The 22,549-nt window shown below is 36.5% G+C and overlaps 1 protein-coding gene across 1 annotated transcript; it reads left to right on the forward strand.

Moving 5' to 3' along the window:
• Positions 1 to 1,248: 1,248 nt before the first annotated feature.
• On the forward strand, positions 1,249 to 22,024 carry LOC131031031 (V-type proton ATPase subunit e1). The gene is made up of 3 exons (XM_057962038.2): positions 1,249 to 1,611; positions 21,307 to 21,354; positions 21,631 to 22,024. Exons 1-3 carry the CDS (start codon positions 1,514 to 1,516, stop codon positions 21,695 to 21,697), a joined length of 213 nt encoding a protein of 70 aa, XP_057818021.1. The 5' UTR covers positions 1,249 to 1,513; the 3' UTR covers positions 21,698 to 22,024.
• Positions 22,025 to 22,549: the final 525 nt, after the last annotated feature.

A 22,549-nucleotide genomic window follows, 5' to 3' on the forward strand; every position in this document is an offset into this window, starting at 1 on the left:
ATCTAATTAAATATTTAATATTTAAATCATCCATTATCAATTCTTCTATAGTCTTCGTTGTTAGGGGATAGGGATGTAGGTGAACACCAATAAAACCAAAATAATGATTTTGTTATTGTGCAAAAAAGAAACACATTAACTTTCTCTTTAAAGGCAACATGTTGGAAGTAGTGGATGAGTACAAATATCTCGGGCTTGACTTTCACAACAAGCTCAATTGAAAAACATGCAAAGAACAAATAATTCAAGGATGTTGGAAAGTGTTATACTCCCTACAAAATAGATGTAGAAGTGTACAATTATGGGATTGGAAAACTAAGACAATGCTTTTTGGCTTGCTTGTTACACCAATGGTTCTTTATGAGTGTGAAAAGTAGCATGTCAAATAAAACATGGAAGTAGGTGGAAATAATTCAAATAACACCTTATCATTAGAAGTCTCAAGATTAAGACTATTGTTGAATACAAGATTTTATTGGTTGAAACTGGTACTTTTCCTTTGCAGACAATGGTTTAACTTTTAAGTTACCTAAAGAAGATTAAAAACATGGAGAACCATTATTGGTCTAAGCTAATTATGGAGGAAGAGCTAACTAGAACAAACAACACATGGATGAAGCAAAATGACAGATGGATGAAGTGTGATGTTAATATGCATGAATGTCCAAATTGATAGCAAAGAAATGAGAAAAGTATGTGAGAGAAAAAATTAGAAATGCTCTATGGACAAAACAACTAAGGTTAAAAAAAGCTTACATAACCCCACACGAGACCACGAGGAAAAAGCCTATATAGGAGTGAATATTAAACAAAAAACACAAATGTTCGATAGCTTAGCTAAGTACTAACTCACATCATCTTATGTGTGCAATTGATAGATAGATGCTACTTAAAGTAGAGTGGGAAAAGAGAATTAGCCGATTTTACAATAAGAGAGTTATGGGAACAGGATGACACTTCGTCATGAAGTGCTCAGCGTAGAGTACATTTGTACCAGTAATGAAAACACCTTGAAAATTGATAATTTAAGCATCTTGTTTGAAAATATAAGACTCAAAAAATTTAATCTAAAAAAAATAATACAAATTTTATAAAACTTTGATACTAGAAATTGTATGGCATCCTAAACCCCTTAGCGTGCTTTGACGTCCACTTATAAATCTTCTCTTCATTTCTTTTCATTCTTTACACGTTCAATTGAGGTGGGAAATTTTCAACACCCGAAAAATAAAAACCGGTTTTACCGATTTATTTTAAAGAGCGCTCAGCTCCTCTTTCGGTTCTCTAATATGACCAAGGGGGCAACTTGTCCCGTTCACTAGACAATTCTCTTCGCCTATTATTGTTCTGGTTTCACAGATTCATTATCTGACGAGGCCTTCAAATCTGCTTGGCGCAATTACACAATTAAACAAATATTCAGATCAAACGAAGACAAAAGTTTGCGCTAACAATACGAGATCCGTGGCATCTTCCCATTGCGATTGCAGAGGCGTGGATTGTGCAATTCAGAATGGGTTTTTTCGTCACAACGCTTATCTTCCTCCTCAGCGGAATATTGGCCTCGCTGTTGGTGAGGCTTTGTTACAACAAGGGTCCTTCTGCCAACCTGTAAGTTGCATTCTTTTTCGTACACCAATTTTCTTTTTAGATCTTATATACTCAGATTCTCTATCACAGTCTATATTAATTTCGATTAGCCTTTATCGAGTTTAATTGAATTTTGAATTGGTTTTTTTTTTCTTCAATTTACTTATTGACATAGCAATGAATAATTTAAAGTTGTTGCATAAATGTAGAATATAGATCTGGTGCACATAGCTTAATACCTAAATGGCCATCCGTCAAGTTTTTAAGCTCTTGAAAAAGATTTTGTTTTTTGCAATGGATTGGGATACATATATAACCTGTTAGTTGAACTTCATTTAAAGGACTTTCCTGTAGGGTCCATAATTCCAAGCCCTTTTCTATAGTTTCTATATTGTAATGCCTTGTGATATAATAGCTAGGTTTTTGAAGCAGACAAAGTTGCCCTAGTTTCTTACGGTTAGATTAACAGTGGTTTTGTGCGCGGTCCTTGCCCTTTAAAATAAGATAACGGATAAGGGTGGAAAGTATCAGCACGAGAATGTAAGCTCAAACTTTGGAAAGCCACTAATGGCCAGACAAAACGACCTAATGTTTGGGATTTACAAAGAATTTGAAAGAATCTTGGCATATCTGCATAAATTTCTTCAGCTGTTGCACTTTTGATAAGTGGAGGTACTCCTAAAGTTACGTTGCCATTGACAAGCATGCTTTCATATGTTGCAACAGGAATATAAGCTCCTTCAACAATCCAGGAATCAATGCCAATTAAAAAGCACATAGATGCTACGTCAAGAGAGTGGTTCTTAACATCGCATTCAAACTGACGAGTTGCTCTTTTTTTGTTCACAAAGCAGCTAAAGTGGACTTCAAGAGTAGGCTTCAAGGCATTGTTTGTTTTTTTGATCCGAAGATGAAGTGATGATTGATGTGGATTTGATGATTGTTAGCTTGATCTTGCTGATTGATTGTTTGCTTGATTTCTCGAGGAATTGATGATTGATGGATGAATGAAGGGTTTGATTTGATGGATTCACGAGTGATGATTGAATAGTGATCCTTGAATGCTTGGAATTACTTATCCTTTAAGATTTATTGTTTAAAGGGTCACCACCTTCATAAGAATTGAGTCACCACCCTCCATTGCTACCTTTTGATGATAATAACTTATTTTCCAAATTGATCGCCCCTTGCATGTTCTCCTCCAATGAAACCTTCTTCCCTTTATATCTTCCATTGTGAGGGAAAAGTCACACCTGTTCATCACGTCTGTCCTTTGCAAGAGTCACAACCTTTCTTAATTACCGATCCTTGAAAGAGTACAACCTGTCCTAATTTCTGCCCTTTGAAATAGTCACTCCCTTATTTTCATCCCATTCCTTTCTACTAATCCTTCCTTGATTCATATGCTCCATTCTTTCTTCCCTGACTATTGTTAGATAAATCATCCTTGGATTTCCTTTTCAAGTGAAATGATCTCCCTTTTATATCTCACGTTTGAGGGAGTCACAACTCTTCATTTCATACCTTTTGACCATTTATTAAACTTAATTAATTTATAATTATAATTATAATTATATATTATATTTTAAGATATTATCATTTACTATTAAATCCCATTTCAAAAAGGGGACATTGCTATAAACTGTAGATCGGCGCCTTTTCACAGTATAGAGTCAATTTTCACACTGCAAATGCCTCTTTTTGACATCCAAACTTCAACTTCAGAGGGTATAACAATATCACTACCTTACAATGACACACCCAAAAAAGAGTATTTCTTGCAATTTTACTTACAAATCCCTAAAAGGATGCACAGTCCTCTGTATTCCACTTAGAGCATTTTAATTCATTTCATGAATGAAAGCAATAAAATATAAATAGAATATGCAATTCGGGAAATCTGAACAGGTAAACTTAAAGACCCTTGATCTTCTTGCTTAAAAAAAATGCATACATTCAAAAAGACAATTGCGAACACACACTGAAAGTGTTATTCATATATTGCAATCTCAACTGAAAATATGTGATATAGAGATTTATTTCCTTACAGACAACATTATTTCCTGTGATCCTGAAAATATGACCTCTCTACTGAAAATACCTGCCCAAAATGGAAAATAAATTCTAAAACCTAGTCCAAATTCCAAAATCCAGAATCCAAAACCCCTTTTCAGGATTTTTCATTTTACAGATTACCTATATGAAAAAGTAAAAACATGTCGGCCTAGGACCTAGTTTTCAGTTACATTTTTGACTTCTCATTTAATATTTGTGTCTTGGGACTTGTGCCTACAGCAAGATTTGATCTTTTCTTGAAAGCAAACTCCTTGATTCATATGTAGTTGTTAAAGTGAACTGGGATTGATGCTGATGTTGCCACTTAAAAAACTGTTATACTGCTTTGGAAATCATCCAAATGTGTCATCTGATTGGCTGGATATTTGACTGGCATCTTTATCTTTATTTTTCCTCTCATTTGGTCTTTTTATTTGTAGCTGAAAATTGATTTTCACACCTTATTTTCAAATCCCGTTCAACTTTTTTCATGTGGGTATAAAACCCCATTTACCAGCTTTATTTTTCACTTGACAGTGAAAAATATACTTCTGGGTAAATACCCATTTAATGGCAGTTTAAAAAAATGCCATTAACCATGCACATGAAATTTTTAATTCTAAAACTCTTCTCTGTATTTTAATTTTTTCATTTTAATAATTGATATGCTTTCATTATTACATCTACCTATGATTACATTCTGATCACTATAACATTCCCATTGTCTGGCCCCAATCACTCCATTTGGTGAGTCACCCCATCTACTGCTTCTATTGTTACTGCATCTTGACTAGTGGGAACATTCAAAGAGATTGCTCTTTCCACAGTGAACATAACCGTTGGCATTGGTGGAAGAGCTTCAAATGCATCAAACATCTAGCATGGATCAAGTTGCCATAGGATTTCTCTAAGTTTACCTTTTAAAATAAACGTGTATTAAATCTGTTTGCCCATAGAAACACTCATTTATGCTATCTATACATCTCCCTCTTACCTCTCCTCCTTTCGGTTCCACATTCCAAATTGTGGGTCATTTCCAACTACAGAAGACTGTAGGTCAAACCTGCATTTCTTTTATAAAACAAACTTCACTTCAACCAAAGGTCCAAAAGTTGCCCATGTTTGCATTCTGATCTCTTTAAATCATCTGAAATGATGTTTTATGTGTTGCCAAGGATATAAAATGCATATTGAAGGATTAAAATGAGTGCAGATCATTTCTGATGATGCATGGGCATTTTTGTTAACAGCGGGCAGCTGACAATGCTTAAAAAATCATTAAAATTACAGTAGGGACTTTTTTGGCTTGTGCAGGTCTCTTTTTATCATTGGAGGTAGTTTAGAAATGCTTAGAACATTGCTAAAATGGCTGCCTGGGCGTGTGAATGGCTAGTGATAAGTTTTGGGACGTTAAAATTTCGTTTTATGCTACTCATTTCAGTGAAAACCTCCTCCCAAAACCGTAGCACGTGACCAAAGATTCATACCAGCACTTGCCTGATATTTATTTCATGTTTCAGCAAAAAAATGCTGTCCAAATAATAGCGTCCAGTCAATGTGAAGAGGACAGCAAACAGAGACATATGCTTTTGCACGTAGTAAACAAAGGAATAGCGCCATCTACCTCCAGCATAGCAAGTCAAACCATGTTCAATGCAATTTAGTATAGCACAAGTCTTGGGAAAGGAAAGGCCCCCACAATGCACCGCTGTGCATTGTGGCCACATGGCCTTCTCTTTAAAAATAAACTTTGTAATATTTTCAAAAGACAGAGACTTAAAACAAAAAAGGGGAGGATAAAACGTACTAAAAACAACTAATTTGCCCCTCTTTCATTAAAATGATTTAAATAGTTTCAAATTTGTCAAGATAATGAAATTGGGATTTTAATTACCCGATAGGCCAAATGATGAAAAATTCACCACAAGCACAAACAGACTCTGAAAGCCATGAGTTTTTGTGAAGGACCATAATTAATTTCACAAAATTTTGTTATTTAGTTTTCATCCTCTCAGCAAATTGAATTTAATGACCTCCTTTGTAAATAGGCCCCCTTGGAGGCCCCCCTTGGAGGCCCGATTTAATTTTTTTTGTTCTTGCACAAAAACTTATCCAATCACCACAAAAATGGAGCTAGAGAATTTTGAAGGCAAATGAACAATTGCTCAATTGCCAGAATTGACAAATTTGAAACTTTTTATAGGACCCCTTGTGTTGTGGAAGCGGAAGTATAAAACCCAGAATAATTAAAAAGTTGCAGCACAAATTAGTTGCGAATAATTAATGAAGAAAGTAAAATTGAAGAACAGAATAACATTGAAGACACAGATTTACATGGTAAAACCTTGACAATATTCCAAAAAAACAATCCATAGGGCAAGGTATCGGTATTGTTCTTGCTCAGAGAAAACAATTATAATCTTCACAGCTGTTGCTATTACAATTATTATATAATTACTTTGCCTTCAAGACAACAAAAATATATAGAATATCTTCAAGATAACAACCATCATCAAACTTAGGAAAAACAAGTTTTATTCCTTTAAATAAATTAGGAATTTTCTCTTAAAGAAAAAAACTGTTCTTCTAAAAGATAAGATTAGGTTAGATTGTTTTATTGTTTTCATTGTTGTCATTATCCAACAATCTCCACCTTGACAACAATTTACCTAATACCCGCCCATGCCCATTCATCACCTTTTCTGCAAGCCAAGGGAAGCCAAACTCCATCTCAACTTTTCTAATAGTGCTGGTTTGGTAAACATATCTGTATAGTTTTTTGGCATATGAACTTTCTCAAGAGTAGCTCCACCTCCATCAATAATCTGTTTTACATAATGGTACTTAATTCAATATTTTTGGTACTGTGATAAGCTGGATTTTTAGCCAAATGGATAACACTTGGACTATTACAAAATATAGTCACTTAGTCTTGCACTTTTCCAAACTCACCCAAAAGACCCTTCTACCAAATTGTCTCTTCACATGCATGTTAGACAGCCATATATTCTACCTTAGTTGCGGATAAAGCAATTGTTTCTTGAAGCTTTGACATCCAACAAATAGGTCCTCCTGCAAGAGTAAAGACACAACTTGAAGTAGATCTCCTTTTGTCCAAATCATCTGCAAAATCTGAATCAACGTAGCCATACACTGAATCACTGCAACCATTGTAGGTGATACGATAATCACTTGTGCTTCTAAGATATTGAAGCACCCATCTCGTTGATACCCAATGCTCTTTACTTGGATTTGCCATGTAACTATTGACAACACCAATTGCATGTGGAATATCCGGTCTTGTACATGTTATCGCATACATTAAACTTCCTACTGCATTAGCATATGGTACATGAGACGTATAGTTATTTTCTTTTTTATTTCTAGGACATAAACTTGAAGAAAGCTTAAAATGGGAAGCTAAAGGGATATTTACTATTTTCTCATTTTGCAAACTGAATCTTATGAGGATCTTCTTCACATATTTCTGCTGTGATAACCAAAGCTTACCATGTTCCCTGTCTTGGTGTATTTCTATGCCCAAAATTTGTTTTGCTACTTCTAGATCGTTAATATCAAATCTCCTAGCCAACCGAGCCTTTAACTCACTAATTTCAACCATACCATCAATATATAACACCAAGATAATGAAGAAATCATTTTTGAACCTTTTTAAGTAAACACAATGGTCATACTCACTTTTTGTAAAGCTTTGGCTCACCATGAAGGAATCAAACTTGTACCATTGCTTGTGTGACTGCTTTAGGCCATACAATGACTTCTTGAGTTTGCAAACAAATTTTTAGTTGCGTTCTTGAACAAAGTTCCATATGTATCTCCTCACTCAAATCTTCATGTAAAAATGCTGTTTTATCATCTAGCTGCTCTAACTCAAGATCAAGTAGTGCAACTAATGCTAACAAAACTTGAATGGAAACAAGCTTAACAACTGGTGAAATTTTATCATGAAAGTCAATACCTTCCTTCTAAGAATATCCTTTTGCCACCTGTCGTGCCTTGTACCTTTAAGTTTTATCATCAACACCCTTCTTCAATTTATAGACCCTTTTGCAATCAACAACTTTCCTATGCTTTGGAAGTTCTTCCAAGTCCCATGTTTTATTCTTCTTTGAGGCATCCATTTCTTCTTTCATTGCTATTTTCCATTTAGTATTTTTAGTGCCATCTATTGCTTTTTGATAACAAATTGGTTCCCCGTCATTAGAAATCAAAGTAATAGACAAAACAAAAGCATCATATCTTTTAGAAGGATTTTTGACTTGTGTAGATCTCCTTAGAGATGGTTGTGGTATTTCCACATTTCTTGTATTATTTTTGCATCCACATCTTCATCTTCAAAAGCTTCTCCTTGCTTCCTATTTCTGTGGATGGATGAGTTTCCAACTGAACTTGTTGATATTGCAGTACTTGTTCCTATTTCAAATGAACTTTTCAATGTCTAATTTTATGAGAGAAGACTCATCAAATACATCTTTGCTAATGATGATTTTGTGGGTAGCAGGATCCCACAATCTATATACCTTAATTCAATCACCATAACCAAAAAAAATATATTTTCTGGATTTGGGGTCTAATTTAGAACATTGATCCTTTGAAATAAGAGCATTTGCATTGCAACCAAATTTGTGGTCCATACCTCTTCAAGACTTTATCAAATACAAGGCTCCAAACTGAGCTTTTATCACCAATTGAAAGGCCTTACTGCCCTGAAAATTCAAGTTTTAACACATCTCTTGATGCCTGTTTCCCTGACTCCTTGATTTCTCAACATTTTAATACTTTGTTGATTGCTCTATGTAACTTATTAGAATCAGTCTTTCGGCCATTCCCTATCCAGTATTGCTTTCCATATACCTTAATGGTCCAAAACTCCATTGAAGTCTTTGAAATACACCTACGCAATTATCAGTTTCAAAGTTTCAGACTTTCTCTTACCTTCTTACCATCCCTTCCTTCCTTGATTACGTAAAAGTTGCTTTTTGTCTTTCAGACTTCTTCATCCCTCCATTCTTATTGGACTTGCCATCTCAATCATGTTATCCTTAAAAGTCCAATAACCTTACATGTCCCTCAATCCTCTTCAAAATTTCCTCTGGGTTTTTTCAGACTTTCACTGTTTCCCATCCCTTCATACCTTCCCTTTCCATCTCGATACCTTGAGGGTTTGTCTTTCCTGATTCCTCTGATGGCATAATCACGCCGTTGAATTGTCAGAGTATCTTATCTCCCACCCTATTGGCAGGTTGTTTGACGAAGGCCCAATGTCCAATGGATTTGTGATTTGTTGGGATATTGGAGGTGCATGTGCCCACTTCCTAGGTTTGATAGGTATGCAAATCAAGAGGAGCCCAATGGCCTGATTGTTTGATAACTATGTCGGGACATTAAAGGGTTTTGTGCTCTTCTCCAGTGAGCATGAAGGTAAGGTTTGGCCTGATTGTCCAATGGCTTGACAAGCAAAGAGAGTAAGGATACTCATTGTTTATCAAAGGTTTGAGAATATTAATACTTGATCATCCAAAGGTTCGATAAGGTATATGGTGATTGTTGTAGATATTGAAAAGGCCCTTTGGTGATTGGAGCATGCTTTTTCAAAAAATCAGTTTGGGCGCCAAGGTTATACATATGGGGTTTATTCCCATTTGCCACCATTAATGCGGAGGGTTGCTCAATTACCAAAAACCAATGCTCTCCTTGTCATTTGATTTGAGGTGCCCATTTTGGGTTGGATTCATTCTTAGCAGCAGATTCTGTGGGCACTACAATGCCACAAGTTAGGGTTTTTCCTTGCTATTGTTATAGGGACTTTTTTGATCATTTCAAGGAGGTTTGTTGATTTCAGTCTCTAGATGACAGAAAGTTGCAAGGCAGCCATAGATGCCATGTTTAGTTTGTTGAGGGATTTCAAATTTGTGGAATTGAAGAAGGGTAATATTGTAGGTGGGTTTAGTTTTAGAATGTCTCTGTGGCATTAAGTATGTATTCACATGATCAAAACATTGAAACTCACTTTGACCTCTAGGGCATGTTGTGAACCTCCAATAGATGCTACTGTCCTTTTGTCCACAATATTGAAACTATTCATCTAGGTTTGCCTAATTTTTGTGATTGTTGTGCCATTTGCAGATTCTTTGATCTTATCGTGTTGAGTTGTTTGTGATTGAACCTATGAACAAGGGGAAAAATGTGTTAAATGGTTTTGGGAGGCTGCCTCAGTTAGTCTCTTAGATGGCTTGTTTCAGCCTCAAACTAGATAGTAATTTTAGAAGTGTTTGATGCCCTATGTGTAGGTGTAAGTGTGGTGGGTGCAAGAGGTGTGAAGGAGAACCCTAGCAAGCTTGATGAAGGGCATGCAATGCTTCGCCATGGAGGAAATAGGGAGATAAAACATGTGGCTTGGGAGAGATGTAAGGAGTTGTTGGGAATCAAAATTTGCAGGGATTCTAAAAGGGTTGCTCAAAAGCATCAAAGTGGAAGAAGTTTGAGAAGATTCAAAAAGAGAGCCAAGAGAGAGATAAATGAGGTTTAAGACTGTTTTTATGAAGGTAAGTGTTGAAGAGTTGTTATACAAATGTTGCAAGGCCATAAAGGTAGGGTTTTTGTTGATTTTTGATGGGAGATGCTAGTGTGCCTATGTTAGTGTCTAGGGTTGCTAGTGCACTAGTGGCCATAAGTATGGAGCATTGGAAATGACAAGGGCATGGTTTGACAGCAGCCAAGGGATCATGGCTTGGCTTGCATGGTAAATTAGTGATGGAATTTAGGCCTGGAAATTGGCAAAATGGGACCTGTGTAATGTCCCCACTTTGGAATAGAATTTAATAATAAATAATAATAATAATATTAAAATAGAAAAGAATAAAATTAAAATATAAAATAATATAATTAAAATTTAATAAAGTTAATGAATGGTCAAAAGACATGGAAGGAAAAGTTGTGACTCCCTCAATCATGGGATATAAAAGGGAGAAGAGAACCTCATTTTGAGAGGGGGATAATTTGGGAATCAGAAGTGCAAATCTGATTTAAATAAGAAGTGCAGATCTGATTTAAATAAGAAGTGCAGATCTGATTGTGAAAGGTTGTGTCCCTTTCAAAGGGCAGAAGTAATGAAGAGCTGCACTCTTTCAAAGGGTGCTAATGGTGAAAGGGTGTGTCTCTTGCCAAAGGGCATCCATAATGAAGAGGTGTGACCTCTCCCTCACATTGAGAGATATAAAGGAAAGGAGTCAAAAGCATCCAGTGGGATGATCATTGATCAGATCAGATCAAAACTTAATTATTATTAAGTTATAGGAATTGGCAGCATCCTAGTAGGGGACATTACAGTGGTATCAGAGCAATGATCCTGCCATCCTGCAGGGTAAAGAATCTAAAGATGAATCAATGAATCATCCTAGTTAAGGAAAAAGAATCTAACAATGTGTATTCACATGTATGCTCCATGTTTGCAGATATCCATGTGTATGCTTTGTGTTTTCAAGTGTATGCTCCGTGTTTGATTCATATCTGATGTGTTTGTTTGCTCCATGAGTGTCCATGACTACTATAGATGTATTTATTTAGGAACATTGTATTTGAGGTCATAAATGTGTGTCATGCTTCTAATCATAAGTTCTCAACATTAAGTGATATCTATGATATCGTGCAATCCATTTAAGAAGTGATGCGAGACAAGGATGAGAGAAAACTTGTCTTAAAATTACATAATTATGAAATGTATATGTAATTCATATTATCATTTGTATGAGAATACCCTATAATGCATATGTTGTGCGAACTGCCATGGTAGTAATATAAGGAAATACAAAGAGGGAGAACGGTGATGAGGTCCTCCTCTAGGTAGTCCACCGCATGGTAGTTGACCGATGGTCCCATGAGGCCAAGGGGTTGTAAGCTGGAGTCCACTGCTCTTGGACTTAAGAGGGGAAGGGTATTCAGGGCACCCTATTGTATCTTTCCAAATTCTATCATAATTAATTATTAACAAGGGGGTAAGGATGGAAGTGATGAAGGGGAACAGTGATAGGATACCTCACTAGGTAGCCCACCTCATGGTAGTTTGATCGATGGTTCCATGAGGCCAAGAGGGCTTTGGCTTTCACTCTGCTCTTGGGCCTAGGGTAGAGGGTCTCTTGGACACCTCATCATTCCTCTTACTCCCACTTTCTTATGATTGAGCTCCTATAGGGAGTTGGACCAGACCCTGGTTAAGTTAATTTATGCTTAATTATCTTTCTTTAGAGATTTATATTATCAGTTCCAATGGTTTCCTAACCTATTGCAGGATCTCAATCAGGTACGCATCTTGTTCCATTTGTAGTTTTACATAAAATGGTGATTTAGGGCAAGAACTAGGGTTTTTACAAAAAAAGTAGCAGCATGTTTATTCTATGAGTGTTTCGAAAGCCATTTCATATTGGGAATCATTTTGAACATTCCATGATCATTGCTTGAGGACAAGCAATCTTGAGTGGGGCGGACTGTAATGTCCCCACTTTGGAATAGAATTTAATAATAAATAATAATAATAATATTAAAATAGAAAAGAATAAAATTAAAATATAAAATAGTATAATTAAATATAATTAAAATTTGATTAAGTTAATGAATGGTCAAAAGACATGGAAGGAAAAGTTGTGACTCCCTCAATCATGGGATATAAAAGGGAGAAGAGAACCTCATTTTGAGAGGGGGATAATTTGGGAATCAGAAGTGCAAATCTGATTTAAATAAGAAGTGTAGATCTGATTGTGAAAGGTTGTGTCCCTTTCAAAGGGCAGAAGTAATGAAGAGGTGTGACCTCTCCCTCACATTGAGAGATATAAAGGAAAGGAGTCAAAAGCATCCAGTGGAATGCTCATCGATTAGATCAGATCAGAACTATCATTAAGTTATAGGAATTGGCAGCATCCTAGTAGGGGACATTACAACCTAAAACATGACTAGGGAAGGACAACGTAGAGTGAAAAGTGCTGAGTATGTAGTTTTAGACTCTATGCTGGGCATTCAATGTAACCTGATAATTTCTTTTTGAAAATATATCTGTCACTCCGATGCATCAACTATTTTCTTACAAAGAAGAAAATGAGCCATATTAGAAAAGCTGTCCTAGCATCATAGCTAGAATAAAACCCTCTCCACATCATTGGCAGTTTCAATACAAATTTCATAGGAATGCCATGCCATGGTCTATTTGGCTCTTAGAGATGAAGTCTTGAACCTTGTATTTTGACTCACTCCTTTGCTAGTTGGCTTAACCTACATGAGTCCACAAATCTAGCAATATGTCTTGTTAGTGAACGCCAATAATTCCCCTCATCTACTACTGCTATGGGCTTATTGTTGTGACATTTTCACACATCGCCACATTGCAAATTGGGACCCCCTACTTTTTAGGTTCTCTTGGGTCTTTTGATTTTTGTTCTTTGGGTCTTTTCGTAGCAATCCTTTCAATCTCCCTGGTCTACAAGTGTTTTGGTGAAATTTGATCAAGTTTGCAAGTCGTTGGAGCGAATTTGACCGAGTTTGGAACCTGTTTTGCCTATTTTAGGATTTTGCCCTTTAGACTTAGGTTTGAGGTCTTTTCCTTAGGGTTTTGGAAAATTTGAACATTGCAATGAAATCAGAGCCCTTCAAGGAAGCTACCAGTGAAATTTGGGCGAATTCTGAGAACTTACTATATTTTTAGTAAGTTTCATTGTGTCTTGGATTGGCCTAATTTTGTCAAAAATCAAACCTACTATTTTTAGTAAGTTTCTATTTTTAGTGTCTCCTTGTCCCGGTTTATCTAGATATGATATTTTGAAGTACTTACTATTTTTGGCAAGTCCACCTCAGGCAGTGGTCACGACACTGAAGGCAGAGGCATTCTTGAAAATCCATGGCTAAATCGGGAAAGATGAAAAAGCAGGCAGTTGGTCAAAGAAATGACTAAGTTTGAAAGTCCTCTCCTGAAGTGGAAAAAAGCATGAAAATCTTCTAAGGTAGAGAAATCTACTTCAAAACCAAAAATAGCATCCAAGTCTAGAAAATGGGCAAAAAAATGTCTAAGTTAGAAAAGGATGTCTACATTCCAATTAATTCCTTCTCCATGGCCAAAATGGGTTCCAAAAGAGGAATGAGCGCTAGATTGGGGTTGTGGAGGAATTTTCCTCCAAGGTAAGAATTCCTTCACCATAGCAAAATAGTGCATTTGGAGAGGAATGGGCACTGAACCCAAGGCAAGGAGGAAAAGTCAAAATCCTTCACATCATGGAAAATGCACTCCAAGTAGAGGATGGGCACCAAAGTGAAGTAGTGGAGGAATTTTCCTCTAAAGCCAAAAATCTTCATCTAGTCAAAATTCCGCTCAAACTGGAGGTTGAGCGCCAAAGTGGCATGGTGGAAGAAAAGTTTGAAAAACCAAAGTTCTTGCATGCTAGTCAAATAGTGCTCCAAGTGAGCATGGGCACTATATCAACGGGAAGGAGGAATTTTCCTCCAAAGAGGAAAATCCTCCACATGATGTAATTAGCGCCCGAGATGGAGATAGGGTGCCAAAATGCCCCCAAGGAGGAATTATCCTCCCTGAGAAAGATTCCTCCACACTATGCAAAATTCGCCCAGGCAGAGGCAGAGGGTGCCAAAACAAGGTGAGGAAGGAATTTCCTTCCAAATGATGAATTCTTGCAGAATATGGAATTGGCACCCAAACTGAAGAAAGGGCGCTAGAAAAGGGTATTGAAGGAATTTTCTTCCACATCCAAGTTTCCTCCTTCATAAGGAAAATCCACCCAAATATGAGGATGGGCACCAAATAGAGGGTCAAGAGGAATTTCCTCCTAGAACAAAATTTCTGCACATCCAAGGAAATGTGCCCATGGAAGGAGATAAAGTGCTAGAAGTTGGGGATAGAGGAAATTCCAAAATTGTCCAAATTCCTCCTCCAAGATGAAATTCGCCCTTGGCAAGGATAGAACGTCCAAAGACAAAATTGAAGTGAAATTCATGGCCAAGGAGGAAAAATCCAAAATTTCAAAAAATTCCTCAGTTAAAATGTGCTCAAAGACAAAATAAGACATGGAAAGCTTTGTATGGGGGAACTTTCTTGATTTTCCAAATATGCCTAAGGAAGATAAAATAACGTAAAATTTGTCTAAGGCATGAAGAAATTCCTTCCTCTAGGGACAAATTTCCAAAATTTTCAAAATTTCTTCTCTAGCTCAAAATGTGCTCAAGGTTGGAAGTAGGACATAAAAATCAAGGTTCAAGAAGAAAAGTTCAAAATTCAAAAAAATTCTTCCTCAAGATGGAATTGCGCACAATATGAAGAAATTCCAAGGCATAGGAAAAATTGACCAATTTTCTCTCTTGCATTTTGGAGCTCTGAACAAGATAATATTTGTTAGACACAATAAAATGGTCAGTGGTAAGAAAATCTCCCTACAGGACAAAGTATGCCTAGGAACACACAAATTTTCCTTTAGGACAAAAATCTCTCTCTGGAAAGATTTTCCCTCTCCAAAATTTCCAAGCGTACAGGAATCCTTTAGAAGTGGAAAAGATTGTTAAATTTCTTCCAAGGCAAGAAAATCTTCCAAAATGTCTTTTGTGAGCCCAAAATGGAAAGATCCTTGTAAAGGATGAGCTGGTGACATGTAAAGAGAATATTCCGTATTAATGAAGCACAACCCAAAAAATTATAGAAGTTCCTATGACGGCGGGGTCCACTTGCATGGCGAGAATCTATTGGATGCATGGTAGCATGGTGGTGCATTCATTGCTGAAATGTTTGACCAAGTGGCGGTTGAGTCAATGCATGGTGAGATGGTGGAGCATTCAGAGCATTATAGACGATTTATTGCATGATGGAGCATTTATTACACATTGGGCAAATTTGAAAGAAGTGGTGTATTTAATACACAATGGATGACATTTTTGGGCGGAATGCAATTAATTGGTAATGGGCATGATGGGTTATTAATGTTTATTCCCACCTTGTTTGCATGTAATCAAGGTTGGAGGCCTATATAAGGGGCCAGGGGGTGACCCCTTCATTTGTAAAGGAGGGAGATTTGTATGAAATTGTTGCGATAAGTTATTGAGATAATAACAGTGATACATTGTTCTCTGATGGTGTTCACTTAAGTTATTTTTCAAAACTTGCATGGTTTCACCTTCCTCACTTAGAGTAGAATTTTATTTTCCAAGTAGTTAGATGAACAAAGTTGATTGCAATGTTTTAAGGTGAAGATCGCTTGCTCATACCTTTTGGTGATAGATGATTTTTATCAACAGTGCAAGGTTGGACTGAGCTATTCTATGTGTGCGCTCAATCTGAATCGTGGGTTGGACATTGTTCTCTGATGGTGTTTAACAATGGTTTAAAATCCTTCAAGCACAACCTTTAAAGATTTCACCCACTTCATGTAGTTGTCTTCTAGTGGTGAAGTGAAGTGTGGTTGATCTCATCTGAAGCATTGCTATCTATTGAGTTCTTAGATTTAGTTTAGTCTTCCTAAACCCTTTCTTCTTTAATTTCAGTTCATTCTAGTCTAGGTTGCCGGTTCGGGTTCGGGTTCGGGTTCGGGTTCGAAGAACTCGGTATGCCGGTACGGCAAAATTTTGAAAAGGGGTTTGGGTTCGTTAGTACAAAAACATGTAAATTTTTTATATATATATATATTTTGATATTTGTGAAGCCTATAAGCATGAATTAAAATATGCATGTCACATAGCATCATATGAACAACAAAACAAACATAAACTTGTAATCATAGCATCATGATCATACCATAATTGATAATAGCATCATATACATCAAGTTTAATATCAAAATGACAAAATATTCAAGTATCATTGTTTCAACTTTCAACAATATAAACTTAAAGTTTAATCATCAAATGGATCATCTAATTCTTCATCCTCCTCCTCCTCCTCATTGACATTGACATTACATGAGCCAATGCCACTTGCACTTGCACTATAAGTTGGCTCAATTTCCGAGTCATCAAGTGTCAATGCAAGAAGCTGAGAAGTAGGAGCATCCAAATCAGTATGCTCTGGCTCTATATCCCACATCTTTGTTTCCCCTTGTGTGTAGTCATGTTGTTTGTGTGAAAGAAGACGTAGGTTGGAATGCACATATACTAAATTCTCCGCTCTTTTTGATAGCAGCCTATTGTGCTTTACTGAGTGGATGAAAGAGTATGTGCTCCAATTTCTTTCTGAAGCAGATGAACTAGCAACCTATGAAGACAAAGTAAACAATTAAAGTTATACATTAATAAAAATAAAATTACTAGCAACCTATGAAGACAAAGTAAACTATAAATAAACTAAAACTTGTAAATTTAAAATTTTAATTAATTAAACTTACTTGTGATAAAACTTTTATAGCGAGGGGTTGTAGGTGTTGGAAGCATGTGCCATGGAAGTACCACCAGCTATGAGCATCTTTCTTGGATCTATGACGAAGTGCATCAACACTTAGACCATTCCCATTTGCGAATTCTATGAACTCATTTGTAACAACATCTCGCAAATCATCATCGGGATGTAGTCTAAGAAATGCTGCCTTATACCCATCAGATACTTCTAGATCTCTCCATGGTGGAATCCTTCCTGCTTTATCAAGAAACTGATTGCTATAGTACTTAGGTGTCAAGGCATAGGCAAGAAGGTGCAAAGGAGTGGTCATCTTATTCCACCTCTCTACAATAATTACTTCCAGTTCTTTGAAGAATTTCTCCTGAGGATCATTCTCTTTTTCATTTATAGTGACCTTTATTTTTTCAAGCGTTGAATCAATGCCATCATAAATCTCACCTATGCAAGGCCTATCCATGTCTGTATAGCGAATCATGCTCATGATGGGCTCAGTGATACTTAGGAGATATGTAACAAGATCCCACCATTTCTCATTCAATATTCTATCCCTAATTTTTTCTGCCCTCTCAATGCTACTTTGCTTCCATACAGTCCAATTGGTGCTGATCACCATATTGCATAGTGCCACTCTAACTTTCACAAGTCGTCTTAAGACGATTGTGTTTGATGCAAAACGGGTCTCAGCAACCTATAACACAAATTAATGCCAAATGATTAAAAAATAAAGCCAAACTTTAAAGAAGAATACACAATATAGCTTATACAATGATATTATTAACATTGAAAATTCAAAAAAATCAGAAAATGTAAAATTAAATTACTATTTCACTTACCTTCAATAGCTCCAAATTCGAATAGGTTCTAAAAATCCCTTGAGACATGTGGTGGTTTGTGATGAACATCTGGATGTCCTCAGCCTCTGCATACACATCTCTGATCCATTTTATTTTTTGCCCAATCCTTTGTAGCATAAGATTGAGTGAATGTACTGCACAAGGTGTCCAAAAGATGTGATCATAGCGTTGCTCAACCAACAAACCAGCAGCTCTACAATTTTTTGCATTGTCCGTTATGACTTGGACAACATTGCGGGGTCCCACAGACTCAATGGCAGAGATGAGAATTTCTGCAATAAATTGGCCATCTTTTATTTGGCCCTCACAATACACAGCTCTCAAAAACATTGCCCCTTTAGGGGACACCGCTATGACATTGATCAAGGGACGGTTTTTAGCATCTTTCCACCCATCTGAAACAATTGTTACACCTGTCTCAACCCATGAATCCCTTATGGGTTTCAATGCATCTTCAACCCTCTTCACCTCTTTCTCCAATAATGTTCCACGTACCTTCTCATAACCGGGGCCCTTATACCCTCTTGGTGCCTCATTAACACTTTTTATCATTTGCTTCCAATATGGGGAGCGAACAACATTGAATGACAACCCATTTGCATAAATGCACCTTACTATATCTTGATCAGCATTGTCTCTACTCTCATTTTGGAATGCGGTTTCTAAAGGCCCCTTTGTTCTTTTACATGTCAAGGGTGGTTCACTTTGAGGTTCATTTGTGGCAAAGAAAGGGTGGTCTTCTACTACAATACTGGGATTAGAAGGGCCTTGCATTCCCCTTGTTTTCTTTGATGCGGTTTGGTTCAATCTACGGGCTTCCCTCTCTTCTGCCGCCTCATGCTCCCTAATATATTTCATCACTATCTCATCTGGTATAGGTTTACCATTTTTTCCAGGGCATTTTTTGATGCCTCTTCCTTTTATTCCACACAAATGGCCTACCACCCGATAATATGAACTATTACATTCAATATCACATCCTTGGCATTTCCAACAGAATCCCCCACCTCCCGGAAGTTGTTTTATAATGTCCACATATTTCCATAAGGGAGAATTTGGATCATTTCTTTGTTTTGCAATTATTTGTTCATTGCCAATAGAGGAAGATGTAGATGCCATTCTAGTTCCTATGGCAAGAAATAAAATAAACATATTCAAAAACAAAAACTAAATAATAAAAAAAAATTCAAGTTTCATGTTTGACAATTTGTGAAACAAAAATAGTTGGAAAAAAATGTTTAAAAACCTACCTCTTGCAGCCAATGGAAGCTTGAAAATGTATGGAAATGATGCTGCAACACTTGTTGAAGCTTCTAAAATCAGTCTTCAACTCCTCCTCTTTGATCTTGGAAGCCAAATTTTGTTCAACCTTTCTTCAACCTGCTCTCATAAAAAAATTGTTTGCAACACAAATGAGGTGAAATGTGTCAATAAAATGTTTAGAAGTGTTTTTTAGGTTATAATTTTCACTTTTTAAAAGGCGAAATTGAAAAAAAATTAATATTTGCTTTGTTTTTTAATTTTATGGGCCGCCCAGCCGCCCGGGTTCGACTGGGTCCACTCGGGTTCGACTGGGTTCGACCAGGGTCGAACCCACCCTGGGTTTTTTGAACCCTGGTTGAACCCAGGTCGAACCGGACCCGTACCACGGACCCCGTCGAACCCGGACCCGTACCAGGGCGTCCCAGGGGCGAACCCGGTAACTCAGATTCTAGTTTATTTCGTTCGAGGCAGAATCATCACAAAATTGCTATATCCGATGATGAAGTTCTGGCCACAACAAAGAAGTGAAAGAATGATTCAAACGTAAGTCCCCTTGGATTACTAGCAACATCACCACACGAGCCTATATCCACATAAAGTCGCTAGTACGTTGTCGAGACCTTGGAGTCATTGTATGATCTTCCTGCAATCTTAGCATACATTTGACTTTGATCAAGAGAGGATAAGTTAGCCTTTGGGAAACTTTATTCTGTGTTGGGCGTGGTCACAAAACGCACGTCAACACTTATCAAGACCAAAATGGAAACCACTACCATGCAAGTGTTTCTTACATTTGGACACAACTCCCAAACAGGGGAATTTAACATGCATCCTTTGACCATTTCTTATTTGAAGGATATTTATTCAGGATAAAGCAGAATGAACTGCCAATGCATTTGTGGGTCACTAACCCATAGCTCTCAGCAATAATTAGTAGATTGCAGAGCAAGATTTGACTCATCAGTCAGCATGTAAGTCGAGCTGATCACAAAGTAAGCAAATTTTAAAATATTCAAAATTCAAATACATTATCTTTTAATATCACAGATCATTGCCTAGTTTAGCAGGATCTTTCAGGTGTTAGGTTTTAAATTTCAGAAGTTCAGCTTGGTGTGAGATAAGATAATATATGCTTGAGGGCAGACACTGTAAAAGTCTCAATACGTTGTTCTATTAGGGTGGATCTTTGACTGCTTTGTTTTACAATCTGCAGACGGGGAATCAACTTATCTCTGTGGCATTTAGGAGAAGAGGTAAGTACAAACATGTGATTGGCAAATAAAAGGATGGAATGCTGAATGTTATCAAAAAGAACTGAGACTTGAATTTGGACTTCTCATGTGTTCACCCAAATCTTTACTCAATGTTAGTATATACTGTCTGTAAACAATGGAGAAGAGATAACGTGCAGGTCCATTGATCAGAACAGTTTATATGCATTTTGCAATAGAGTTTATGCACTATATGGAAATTATTCCTGAATCACTTTATCTCTGTTATGTTGCATTTGCTGTACAAGTTAGGCCATTGTTTTTGCATTTTTAAAGTATTTTTTTATTACCATGTCAGTTATTTCATGCAAATACATTACTTGAACTCAGCTATCCCTGTTAATCATCCCTTGAAGAAAACGTTCACCAATATTTTATTATTTGCACATTGGCTTCCTGCTTGCTCAAGCAGTAGTGAATTGCAGAACCAAGATAAAAAAACCTGTTATAGAAACTTGGTTTGAACATTTTTTGATCACATAAAGTATATAGAATACTGCTGCTATTAAGTTAGTTGTTTACACAAATAATCCACCAAGGTCTTCAATTGAGGAAGTGGGCTATCCTTGTTGATCATTTCTTGAAGTAAACATTTGATAATATTTTGTGTCATATTATTTGCTTGTTGGCTTTCTTGCTTGTTCAAAATGCAGTAGAGAATTATAGAAGCAAGATAGAATCCTGTAATGTGAACTCAGTTTTAACATTTTTTAATCATGTAAGTTATATGGAACTCTGTTGTTATAAGATAGTTGTTTACACAAATAACCCACCAAGGTCTTCAAATGAGTGGTTTTTATTTATCTTCATGGCAGACGTTTTTGATTAACCAAGCTGGAAGAACGTCTTTGATATAAAAAAAATTGTTTACAATTGTGCAGGTTGCATTTTACTTTGGTCACCACTGCTACAGTGTGCTGTTGGATGATGTGAGTAGTCTTCCTTGTTATGTACCATTACATATTCCTACCCGGTGTGCTGGAAATGCATGTTCACAATTACAATCATAGGATTATCTTCACTATTTTACATAAACAAATAGATGATACAGCTACAATAAATAGGAAATAGCAATTTCACTTTTCTTGAATAATCTAAAATCATCCTGGAATAAGATATTAATGCTATAACATGTTTCTATTATCCACCTTTCAATGAGATAATACTTAGTTCTACTTTTGACATTTGCATTTTGTTTATTGCAGGTGGGCAATTGTCTATTTAGCACAACTAAAACCTCTGGTTGTACCTATATTGAGCGACACTGAATGAGAAAATTGGAAGACATAAATATGGCGGCAGCACTTTTCACTTTAATACATTTGGCTGTCTGAGTGGATGCACTATCATCATATTCAAGTTTATGCTGCAGTAGGTAAATTCACAAGTTCAACAAGTGCAGAAGACTGCCAAGCTCTTATTGTGGACAGTCCTCAATTTATTGTGTTTAATTTTACTTTTATTCCCCGTGACTATATTGGTAGTTCTATAGTTCAAAGATTTCCTTTGCTTACTTGATAGGAGAAAACAAAATTTTTTTTTATGTTCAATTGTGTATTGATCTTAATGTATTAATTATTCATGGCGCCGCATTGTTTATGATATCGTCTCATTTAGTAGTCTTTGTTTACTTATTCTTGGTCACTTATGGATCTTAAAAATCTTATCTTTGGAGTGCATATTTTTTTTTTGGTTTATTTTGGGATTTTGGAAAGCAAGGTATTTTTTTGGGTTGTGTTTTCCAATTGACTAATTTTTGACAAATTTCAAAAAAATGGATTTGCCAACTAACAAAGTTTCCAAAATAAATTTTGTCATTCATATAAATATATGAAGTTAATAAATTGCAAGAAAATAGTAGCGTTTCATGGGAATGTGCTGGTGTTTACAGAATTGGGGAAATGCCTGAGACTCGGGGATGGTTGGTAAACCTCCCCCCTCCACTTGCCTACCACCGCCACTAGGCAGGAAACATCCCCACCAGGCAGGAAACATCCTTGGGATGTCTCTCTCAATGAGGAGATGTCTTTGAGACGTCTCTCTTGTTGGAGACCAAGGATGTGTCCCTCAAAGAGATGTATCCCTTGTTAGGGATGTTGGAAAGACTTCTAGATGTCCTTGAGA

Source organism: Cryptomeria japonica, chromosome 3, assembly GCF_030272615.1.
Source record: "Cryptomeria japonica chromosome 3, Sugi_1.0, whole genome shotgun sequence".
NCBI classification, from domain to species: domain Eukaryota; kingdom Viridiplantae; phylum Streptophyta; class Pinopsida; order Cupressales; family Cupressaceae; genus Cryptomeria; species Cryptomeria japonica.

Excerpts from the sequence above, each read along its gene's own strand:
- LOC131031031 (XM_057962038.2), top strand. The coding sequence starts at position 1,514 with ATGGGTTTTTTCGTCACAACGCTTATCTTCCTCCTCAGCGGAATATTG. Across the intron at positions 1,612-21,306 it reads AAGGGTCCTTCTGCCAACCT|GTTGCATTTTACTTTGGTCA; the intron begins GTAAGTTGCATT and ends ACAATTGTGCAG. Across the intron at positions 21,355-21,630 it reads ACAGTGTGCTGTTGGATGAT|GTGGGCAATTGTCTATTTAG; the intron begins GTGAGTAGTCTT and ends TGTTTATTGCAG.